Genomic DNA, 12,322 nt, shown 5'->3' with positions numbered 1-12,322 from the left:
CAGAAAAAATGTACCTTTTCATTTTGTTTGATGCTTAACTTATTCTAAATTATGGAATTATTTTGAGTATATATAAAAGCCAAGAATGTACTCATATTGTGCCTATAATATACTATAATATGCACAATTGTGCTTACTACCACTTTTATCTATTCCTATCTTTCATTTACATAGTTACCATTTAAATAAGAATACCTCTATCTTGGAATTGTAATGTATTTTTCCTACATAACTTTTTTTTATATCATCAAATGATCATTAGCTATTTAGTCCTTACAATTTTTTAATGTGATTTTTAAAAAATAAAGATTTCATTTTTCTTGTGTTTGTCTCAGGCAGTTTCTCTTAGTGCTTAGTCACTATGGCATTTATTTTCATTTTCTTCTTCTCCATGCTCCCAAATGAAATAATATTGAATGTTGTTGCCTGTTTAATGATATGTGTAAGGAAACCCTTAAATGTATACTATGAAGTGTTACCCTGAAAGTGAAGTGAATATTCAAACACTGAAGTCCTTTCAAATGTTGAAATGTTTTCAAGGGTTGATATTCAGCTTCATCTATATTCAGAAAAGGGGTTTTATGCTCTTTGAGCCAAAATTAGTATGCAGAGGCACAGTTTCTGTTTTTCTTAATTTCTTCCAATGATTGACATTCTTTATTTTATTTCTATGTCACTCTTATGGAATTGATCCTTTCAATATGTTACCCAGATGATCTTCCTCAATGCTTTGCATATTTTTAAGGGTTTTTAAAACTACTTTAAAAAGTGTGTGAGGGGTTCTCATTTTAAATTTTGTATTGCTTATACACACACATACACACACAGTTAGAATGGTGGCTTCCAAGTAGACTCTACTTTACTTGGAAACACTAGTTTTCTCCTGACATTTAAAATTCTTCTACAATATAGATGCCTACACAGCTTTCTAACATTTGGAACATATGTTATTCCATATTACACTTAATAATATTATTGGAAATTTAGAAAAAATTTTCATCCTGTAACAAATATCCTTGTTAAAAAAAAGTTATAGTTTTTATATTGGCAAATGTCCTTGTTAAAAAAAAGTTTCACATTCATTTATTTCTGGTAGATAGTTGAAGAAAGAATTTTTTTAAAGGCTGGGGCTACTAGGTTGAGGGTGAGAAGTGGGAGAATGCAATGGAGCTGAGGACAAAGATACTCAGTTACTTAAGCATTAAGTCTTAATAGTACACCAGATTCTGGGTGAAGGCCAGTGGAATATTTTTACTTGCTCAGGCATTGGAGTTATGCAAACAGAAGGTATTGCACACCCAGGGTTTCATGACTGAGAAAGTTAACTCGTGCATTTGTGTTTTTTATAGGTTCAAAAAGGCATTTGAATCTGAGCCAACACTACAGTCAGGAATTAATTATGCGGTCCTCCTCCTGGCAGCTGGGCATCAGTTTGAATCTTCCTTTGAGCTCCGGAAAGTTGGTAATTTCAACTTGATATTTTACATGGAAATCAAGAAACTGGACCAAACTTGGTGCAAAGAAAACTAAATATCAATAGATCCTTTCCTTTCTGTCTCATGAGACTTCCTGAAGCAAAAAAGAAAAAGCTTATTATATCACCTTGTTTATGTGTTTCCTATTATCATGCAGAAACTTGCTATTAGAATACAATTTAGCTGTTTATTTATTTTATCTGCTTCTAAAAACCCCCTGGTTAATATTTATTGTTCCAGTTCAAACTAATATCGAAGATATGGACGCTATACATAGCCCCCAACTCCCAAGTAAGATTAGTGTTTTGTCGAACATTGGGAATGTCGTCCTATTTTAGATTGTGCTTTCCTGATGTCTTTTAATAAAAAAACTCTGCTATTTCCTTTTTCTGTTCCTCAAGCACACCTGCCCCTATGATTTCATTGACATTGGAGTTAGAGCCTTCAAAAGCCCCAGGAGCAACAGGTCAAGCAGATGGTTTAGTAGTAACTGGTCTCTTTGGATCATCTCTGAATTGTAACTATGGGTAGAGATATAATGCGTATTTGTCCCTTTCATTTGTAGACATTGTCTTGTCTGCTAACCCTTTTTCTGAAATTAAGGCACCTTTGTAAACAAGTTGGTCTTGTTTATTGGTCTTGGCTTTGATAACATTTTTTTTTAAGATGCTAGATAATGGCATACTGACTATGGTAATCAGATTTTGCTCTCAAGTGTCTAACCTACCTTCTTTCAGAGAACCTTTCCAACTCTTATAGTAGTTATTGCTATAGACATAGACATATTGGCCTTATTTTTCAAGGTGATAAAACACATTGATTTAGTGAAGCTATGAATTGTAGAAGAAATTTTTTCTTTAAGCTTTTTAACTCAAGAATGTCTTGTTTACTTTTCCTTAAAGAAAAATGAATCCTGAACTTTTTAAGATATTATTTGGGAAGAGCTTAAAAAATGTTCACATGTATTGTTCTGGTAAATCTTTGAAGATAAAGCCTGAATATTAAATACTTTTGGAAAGGTTCAGACTAAAAGAATGATACGGTGTTTATCATCGCTGGATGGAAGTGGTATAAGGCACAAAGTCTGTTTGAATTTTTTTTTTTTTGGTTAGGAAATGAAATCAGAGAAAGTACATTGCAACTTGTGCTTTTCCAAAATTATAATTATAATAAAATTTTTGGATCTAAGATTAATTTTAAAACTTGACACTAACCAAAACTCCTATATCAGTGGTCTGAAAATAATTTTTATTACCCTGGGGTTTTTAATTATTTTTTATTGATACACAGTAGATGCACATATTTTCAGGGTGCATGTGACATATTGATACATCCATATATCTGTTGTTCTTTTCTTTAACTCAAGATGAAGTTTTTTTGAAGCCTCTAAATCATTGCAGGAATTAACACTGATTTGCGTATATAGGTAAAGCAATGACAATGGTTTGAAAATGTAGTTATTCCAAGTTATTTTTAAGTTGAATATGGATTAAGATGGTCAGGATTCTGAGATGTGAAGAACTGTGATTAATATAATTTTGTGAAGAAAACATGTTTTAATTTTTTCCAAGAAGAACTCATTCATAATACATGTTGAACAAGTGTTTGAAAACACATGTAGTTGAATTTAAAATTTTCATAATTGCATAGCATATACAGACTTCAAATATGACTTGACAATGAATGTTTAACTGCCATTAGAGCTAAGTTTTAGACTTCTAAAATAGTGTGATATATATTCTAAATTTTATGTCCTTCAACAATGAAAAAATAGTTAAAACTTACTAACTTAGATTGCATTCAATCATAAATCATGCTAATCAAAATAGGTTTGCCTAAAGTTAATTTTTATATGATAAGATAGGATTAAGTAGATTTTTGAGGAAAGCCAGGTTGGCTAAATAAAGTACTTGTCTAATATAATAATGATATTAATCAGCACTATATAATAAAAGCAAGACAAATAACCAATTTGACATATTTTAAAGACATACAGTTGCATTCTTTCTTTAAATGCTCCAAATTGTCCAGTAGTTTGTATCTTCTTCCATTCCTCCTGTTGACCCTCTGCAAACATACAAATTAATCTGAATTACTGAGTTCTTAAAATAATTAGACTTTTCCTCATGAGATCCCTTTTTTAGATGCTTTTTTAAATTTTGATTTATTTCTAAAGGGTAAACAATGAAAGATTAAGATGTGAAAAGATGAGCACTAAATCGGAAGCTTCCTAAACATATTAAGTTTGAACTCGCTAATGTAAAAAATAATTCTTAGGTGTTACCCAAAGACTCTTCATTCTAGTTGTGTATGTGTTTGAGGTTGTGACTAATGGCTTCATGATTCTGTGTTTTAACTTTTCCAGCTTTTGAAGAATCATTGATGCTTAGACTATTTAGAGCTGGGATTTAAAAACCCAGAACCACATCCTACATCTTCTTGTTTTCAGCTTCACAAGCCTTAAAATTAATAGTCAAACTTCAGCTAAATACAAGATAATTCTCCCATCTTCTGTGGAATTTTCCAACCATGAGACACTTTATGAGGGAGAGTTGGAATTAGAGGTTTGGGTCCCCAGCAATGATGATGATATAGCAAAAGAACACTGTGTTTGGAATTGAGACAGACTACTATTTAAATATTTTCAGTGAGCATTAAAAATTATTGAATGTGTGGTTGGGTGCAGTGGCTCAAGCCTGTAATCCCAGCACTTTGGGAGGCTGAGGTGAGTGGATTGCCTGAGCCCATGGGTTTGAGACCAGCCTGGGCAACTTGGCAAGACCTTTTCTCTATAAAAAGAAATAGAAAAATAACCAGGCGTGATAGCGTGCACCTGTAGTTCTGACTACTTGGAAGGCTGAGGTGGAAGGATCACCAGAGCCTAGCAGGTTGACACTGGGTTAGCCATGAGCATGCCACTGCACTCCAACCTGGGCGATGGAGTGAGACTTTGACTCAAAAAAAAATTATTTAATGTAAAATCTATATTACTGAACATAAAAATCCATGAGTCTATAAAGATAATCAAGAAAAAGTAATCAAAACAAAAACAAATTCTGTCACTGACTACAAAATAACTCCTTTGTCACTTCTGATGGTGACCAACTTTTCAGAAAATTGAAAATTATAAGGAAAGAATTAAGTACTTTTTCTTCCTTTTATAGTCAATGCTATAGTTCATCCAGTTGATGAAATACACAGTAAATGTAGTATTCTTCAGGAGGATGTATTCTTCAAAAGTATGCTAGTTAATAAAATAGAAGGAATGATATAGCTGACGATAGGAATGTTGAAATAATTGATTCTGATAAAGGTCATCAATTAGAACTAAGAGTATTCAGAGAAAATGCTTATTTTAAAAATTTGCATTTCATTTTGTTTGCATGGTATCAAAGCTAACTCACAAATAACTTGCTAGTCACAAAGGAACAGATGTATTTGTACAACAGAGGGACCCAACCATCAATGATCTAACCTCTCATCACAAAGGTGGGCTGACTAGATAATGTGTTTCCCTATACAATGGCTATGAAATACACAGTACCTCTTGTGAAATATTCTCATCAAAAATGTTCAACCTGAATCTCAAGATGTAATGTCCATTTAGTAGTCACAAGATCTAGAGAAATAAGTTAACCAACATCATGAAGTGCCGTAAGACAGATCCAGAATGTGAGAACACTACAAGACAGCTCTCCTGGTCTTTTCAAAAGTCAGTGTCATGAAAATATTTGTGGTGGGATTGGTTAGATTAAAAGAGATTTAGAGACATAGAAACCAAATGCAATTAATGATCCTTGATTGGATTCTGGTTTGGAAAAAAAAAACTATAGGAGACAGTTGGGGAGAACAATTCATGAATCTTAGTCGGGACTGGATATTGGTTACTATTAGGGAATTGTGTTTGTTAGATGCAATAATGGAATAGAATATATAGGAGGATTTTTCAAGTATATACTGTCATATTTCAGAGTAAAATGTCATAATATCTATAATTTAATTTGAAGTGGTCCAGAAAAGATATTCAGGGGGATGAATCAATAGCAGAATTAACAATTGTTGAAAATATGGTTATTCATTGTAGTATTCTTTCTGTTTTGATGTATATTTGAATTTCTTCATAATAGAAAATTAAGATGAAAAGAATCTAATCTCTACCACTTAGGAGCTGTACATTGCTAAACCTCTCTGGCTTTTATTTTCCTTACTACGTAGTGGAGATAATTTAGAAATCATTGCATTGTTGTATGGATTGAAAGAGTTAACACTGTCAACATACACAATACTAGGCATAACACGAGCATTTTGTAGTCTCTATTTTCTGTCTTTTTTCACTAAAATAGCCTTGAATCTAATAACAGTTGGAAGGTGATAAAACTATGATAAAAAGCTAACCAATTAAGCAATCTTCAATACTTAGAAGTGAACCAGTTTTAATGAGAACATTGTCAAAATTTAAATTGCACAAACAAACAATTGAATCAAAGAAATAGTGAAATGTAGTTAAAACAGCAATGACATAGTGTTCATTGCTTATAAATTCTGCCAAAATGCTTTTTTTGTAGGACAAAATATCGAGCTGGGAAAGTTGGTAAGGTAAAAAGGTATATTCATACATCAGCAATTGTGCTTCATTAATTTGGCCCTTTGGATCAAGAGCTTTAAAAATATTGTAGTCTGGAACCAAGTACAACACTACTTCTGAAAAATCTATCCTGTGGAAATAATCCTAAATATAGAACAAATTTTATGTATTAAGGTGTTTATTCCTGGAGAGAGAGAGAGAGAAAGAGAGAGAGAGAGAGAGAGAGAGAGAGAGAGAGAGAATATGAATCAGAGAGAGAGAGAGAGAGGACTCCTAAATATTAAAAAATATATATATCCTTGTTCTTAACTCCATACTTAAAAGATTAATATCTTTGTGTAGAAACAAGTTTGTGCAAGAGCATAAAAGCTCATTCACAAAATAAATGAAAACATATGAAGAGATAGCCAATTTCAGTGGTTAAAAAAAGGCAGTGTTCCTTTTTTTCCTCCACAATGCCGGTAAAGACAATGGACTTGACACTCCTCATCATTGGGAAGGGAGTGGGTAAGTGGCTATTGTCAGGTTCCTCTAGTGAGGGCGTAAATTGATGCAGCATTTTCTCAACACAATTTAGCAGAATGTATCAACACTAAAAATGGGCTTATCTTCTGTCCCCAACAAATCCCCGTTTAGGACTTTACTATAAGGAAATCATTGAACAAGTGCACAAGCTATGTGTACAAGAGTGTTTATAGCAATCAAACAAGGCCATTCATCTGCATTTGGGTAAATAAATCATGGCACATTCATATGCTAAAACTAATTTGTCATCAAAAATGTACATTTTGTCCAAATGGGTGTCACGGTCATATGACAAACGTATGCCAAGGCCAACGGCAAATAGTACCACCATAGAGTGAATTTCAGGGGTGCATGAATAAATCTGATTTTTTGTTTGTTTGTTTTTACAGCCAGGTGAATTATAGGTCACTGCAGCCTCAAATTCCTGAGCTCAAGTGATCCTCCTGCCTTAGCCTCTGGAGTAGTTAGAGCTACAGGCGTATGCGCCACTATGCCAGCTAGTTTTTTTAAATGTTTGTAGAAATGAGGCCTTGCTGTGTTGCCAAGGCAAGTTTTGAACTCCTGGCCTCAAGTGATCCTCCTGCCTTGGTCTCCCAAAGTGCTGGGGTTACAGGCATGAGCCACTACACACTGCCCTGGAATTTTGTTTTAAACCTATTTTTGTAGTTTTGTTATTAAACATTTTTATAATCTCTATTTGAAAGGTTGACATTATGGTCCTGGTTCATTGTTCTACAAGTATGACACAATAAAGAGATGTTTATTTTTAACTGAGGTTTGTAGAGACATTGTTTCAGTATCCCATTTCCACCACCACCCCCCCCCACACACTTTTTTCCTTTGTAGTTGTTTTGCTACTTTTAAAAATGATGTCCTGATAGAAGATTGTGGATTTTGTTGTATACACGTGTGCAGTTGTTTTTCGTCTTATGAAATTTGTAATTTATCTTCACAAAATGTAAAGAATTCCCAAATGGACTTTTTCCTGAAACTTAAAGGAAGTTTTGTTTTGCTCAAGTATAATTTTCAAAAAGGTAAAATCATGACTTTCAGGAAATATAAAATTGATATGTGTAAAAGATTTTACTTAATTCTGTTAATGTGGAAACCACTAAGAGGATATGTCCCAAAGAGCACTTAAGAAGCTAAAGTACTCATAGATAATTTAACAAAGAAATGTCAGGATAAGATGTGTGAGTTCAGTATTCTTTAAAAAGCTGGTTTATATCCAATAGACCATAAATCCTAGATACTATCTGTTCCACTAGACAACAATTTTTGCTTCTCTACTGGACAGAAGTGTACAAGTTAACAAGTAAACTTCCCTAAGTCTAGAACTTTTAATAAATAGTAAATAGTAAGATGAACCAGTTACATCTTCCCTAGACAGTCCTTGAAAGGCCATATGCTCCCCTATGAGGTTGAAATGACTTGACCTACATATTTGCCTTATTCCCGAATCTTAGATAATTTCTCTGTCATTTAAATGTTATGGATGTTAGTGGCACTTAACAATTCCACAAGGATATACTCTTTTTAAGCAAACAAATACATATAAAATGCAACAATAATACAAGACACAGTAGAGGTAAAGAATTATAATGAAATGTGAAGAATCTAGATGCACCAAAGTAATGCCGGAAAAAAACAAAGTTAGAGGATTTATGTTACCTTATTTCAAGACTTGTTAGAAAGTGACAGTAACAAGACAGTGTTATCTGTCATTCTGTTTTCTTATCTATTAAGCTTTATAAGTATATAATAACATTTTGTATATAAAATTATCATTCATTATTATAGCACTTTACTCTTGCAAAATATATATGCCATATACATTTATACTTCAACTGAGTGATACAATTTCAGCATATAAAACATGAGATTTTCCTCTCAAATTACATAAGAGCCTGTGTTATAGTAAGAGAAAGAAGGAGTTTATATAACAATATTTAGTATTATCACCTTATAATTTATGCCAGACTGATGTACCTCAAAGTGACTGTGGCAGTTATCCTTGGGTTTTCAAATTGAAAGGTAATTTTCACTTCTGTGTAACTTTCTGGTTAGTCTGACTTACCTTTTTTTTTGCAGTGAATTTAAACCTCTTTACTAATCAGAAACCTAATAGCGCGATTTCATTCTGAAAGGAGGAATGAAAGGTTAATCTTGCTTTTTAATGAAAACTTGACTCTGCCTGTCTATGGTGCCTTTGTAACATTGTTCTGCCTGTTCATTTTCTAGGGGTGAAGCTAAGTAGCCTTCTTGGTAAAAAGGGAAATTTGGAAAAACTCCAGAGCTACTGGGAAGTTGGATTTTTTCTGGGGGCCAGCGTCCTCGCCAATGACCACATGAGAGTCATTCAAGCATCTGAAAAACTTTTTAAACTGAAGACACCAGCATGGTAATAGTTAGTTAGCTGTGACTTGTTGATAACATTATTTTTCATCAACAGCTCCATATTGTTCCCAGGTTATATTTAGTGAACTGACAGTGGAGATTATTTTGTGTGCTTACAGAATACAATACAGAATTTGGAGGGAGATGGGATATTCATAAAGGAAATGTGTCGAATATCAGTACTGATGATTTTGGACATAGGTGATGTCTGCTGGACCCTTGACTTAGCCTTTCCTACACATTGACCAAACCACTGACCCATCTTGGCCAGAGTCACCCACATGAATCACACATTTTACGACTGCAAATCTGATTTGTGTTTGGGGCCTGGGACCACATTTCCACCTCAGCTCCCAGGCCTGTGCTCCAATCACATCCTTTCATTTCTTTTATGGTCTGAACTCAGTTTTGGCATGCTTGTTTTTCATTTCTTTTTACTTAGGGTTTGACTGACACATTTGGGTGTTTCCTATATATGTATGTTTTTCTAATTTCAAAGTGTTCTTATAATGCACCCGACTCTCATCATTAGCAATATGATAATTAGAGAAATGAAAACAAAATTCCATCTGCATGTAGGATCATTTTGAAAAGCAAAATTAATTTTATTAGGTATCACATGTAATGATTGACCATTAGCTAGAAAGACTTTAAAAGGTTGACAGTGATGTAGCAGAAGGCCCCTTCCAGAGCAGCTCAGAGCCCAGGCCACCAACTCAGCTGTCTTTATCACAGGAACCATATGAGGAGAGGACCACCATATTGGGCTCTTGTGGTTTCCTAAAGGATTTTCCACACATTCAGTTCCCTTTCTTTAATGAGTCCTCCCCAGTGATCTTCCTGAAGATCACAATGATCTTTCTAAAATGCCCGTTTGTCCCTCCCCTCTACTGAAACCCTTAAATTAATATCGTTTAATTATTTCTCACAGCCTAAAGGGTGAAGTCCATCTCCTTGACTTAGTGAACAAGGCTTATCCTTAGCCATCCAACCTCAGCTCTTGTCACACCTCCAGGTATATGGTGCTATCTCCTCATACCAAGCGTGCTACACTGGGATTTCATACGTGTCTGTCTGAGCCCCTGCTGGGCTTGCCTCTCACAGTGCTGCCATCCCTGTAGGGAACAATTAGCTCTCACATCTGCTCATAAAGCAGATCCTGACCTAAAACCCTTCCTCACACCCAAGTCCTTTCTTCTGCATTCCTGTCCTTCTTTAGTGATGCCTCTATTGACAACTGACCACATGGCTTTTTCAGTTATATCTCTAATTGCATCTCCATTGGGATCTTTTTTTTTTTTCATTTAAAATTTTAAAGATGTGGGGTACAATTTAGAGTTGAGTATGCGAATGTTCATTATGCAGGTACCCTTGTTGATGAGGTGTGTCCCTCCTCTGCCCTGGCAGAATCCCACTACTACCAATCCTGCTCCCCCACCCCACCCCGTCCCTGGAAATTTCCCACTACTGACAACGCTTTTCTTATAGTAATATGGTAATTGTTCAAGGTCCACTTATGAGTGAGAACATGTGATACTGAGTTCTTTGTTTCTGTGATAGATCACTCAGTATTACAGACTCTAAGGTACAGACTCTAAGGTATCTATCTATTCATGGTGTTATAACACCTTTTTAATATTTTTGGTTTTATTTTAAAGATGTGGGGTATAATTCAGGAATAGGTATACAAGTGGTATTCATACAGGTAAAGTTAGGGCCTCCCTTTGGTTCCCACTTCACTTGGTTTGAGATCAGGTACCCTTACTGATGAAGTGTACCTTTTCTCCCCCCACCCCCAGCAGTTTCTGGCTACTGCCAATCCTTTTCTTTTTTTTTTAACTTTTAAATTTTTTATATAAAAAATGTAGGGTACAATTCAGGGTTTTAAAAAAAAAGCCAGCTGTAGTAGCACACACCTGTAATCCCAGCTACTTGGAAGGCTGAGGCGGAAGGATCGCTGGAGCCCAGCAGGTCGAGGCTGTGGTGGCCAGGAGCGGCCACTGTACTCCAGCCTGGGTGGCAAGAGTGAGACTCTAACTCAAAAAAAATAAAATAAAATAAAAATAGGCATTTAAAAATTCATGATTTAAGTAGACATATGGCCTGCATCCAAGTTATTTAAGTACTCTACAAAAAAGAATAAAATAGCGTATGTTGATTGAATTTTTGTGAAGCATAAAGGAAAAAATGTGTGAAAGTATATGATATGTAACAAACAATTAATAATGTTGGATGAATCTGAATGCATATTCATGAATGCCAATTATAAATTACAGAGTATAACTGGGATACCTGGGAACAGGTGGTTCTGATTTGTCTGTTATGTGTTTTATATTTTTTCATTCTCAGGTACCTCAAGTCTATTGTAGAGACAATTTTGATATACAAGCATTTTGTGAAACTCACCACAGAACAGCCTGTGGCCAAGCAAGAACTTGTGGACTTTTGGATGGATTTTCTGGTAGAGGCCACAAAGACAGATGTTACTGTAGTTAGGTTTCCAGTGAGTACTCTTCATTTAAATCTAAGTACATTTCTATGCTGTCTCTTTTTTTAAGGAACATCTTGGCCATGTAACCGTACTCATATGCTGCTTTTCTTACCCTAAGACTACAGTTATCTGATTAATATACTTATTTTCTGCAAATTGGTTTTCTTACACTTACTTTTTAAAATAACGTCTCAAAATCAGAACAACGAGATACATTTTTATGTTTTGGGTTTTTTTGTCATGGTATTTGGGTGATTCCTTGAGATGAGTGGTAAAGCATGCTTTCCAGTCACTAAAAAGATTGGTGGTTTAGCTCAATCAAGTTATCTCGTCAGATCAGACACATGGAGGTTTTAGTTCATTCTGCAGTTGTATGGGCGTGGTCTTCAGTATTATCTCCTGTTATTGTGGTGAAAAATTTTAGACTCACCCACATGGTTATTCTGTCTTCACCACCCATTACCTGTGTAGGTCAGAATTATATGTACTATCTCACATCACTGTTTATAATGCCTTAGACCATGGGATATGAGGCCTTGTAGTTTCTGGTCTGCAACTCATTTTGGCTAGTGTCTAGCAGACTTTAGATATATGTATTTAAATGTATAATATGCACACACAACCTTTTAAAAATATATTTCTCATCTTCTCAGATGGTGCCATCCCTCTCCTGATATTTCTCAGAATACTCTCCAGCATCCAATTCAAGAATTATTGGCAACTCACTGTGTGTGCAAATACCTTCCCATGTTTAAGTGATCCTATAAATCTCTCTGTTTGAGCTCTCTAATCTCAGTCTTCTATACTCAGAGGTAGTGACTGTTCTCAATTCTTTTTGCAAAATCTTAT

General features: G+C 34.7%; 1 protein-coding gene across 1 annotated transcript in view; it reads left to right on the top strand.

Annotated features, from left to right (window-relative positions):
• Positions 1–12,322, top strand: part of MAP3K5 (mitogen-activated protein kinase kinase kinase 5) — a 236,106-nt gene that overhangs the window by 117,635 nt on the left and 106,149 nt on the right. The window contains exons 8-10 of the mRNA XM_008054221.2: positions 1,350–1,462; positions 8,827–8,986; positions 11,332–11,485. Coding sequence (XP_008052412.1) covers positions 1,350–1,462; positions 8,827–8,986; positions 11,332–11,485 — 427 coding nt within the window. The remainder of the gene's footprint in view (positions 1–1,349; positions 1,463–8,826; positions 8,987–11,331; positions 11,486–12,322) is intronic.

This window comes from Carlito syrichta, unplaced genomic scaffold (genome assembly GCF_000164805.1).
Source record: "Carlito syrichta isolate Samal-C Ts95f unplaced genomic scaffold, Tarsius_syrichta-2.0.1 Scaffold289251, whole genome shotgun sequence".
Classification (NCBI taxonomy): Eukaryota; Metazoa; Chordata; class Mammalia; order Primates; family Tarsiidae; genus Carlito; species Carlito syrichta.
The sequence above is the reverse complement of the archived record's forward strand: the minus strand, read 5'-3'. Positions and strand labels throughout refer to the sequence as shown.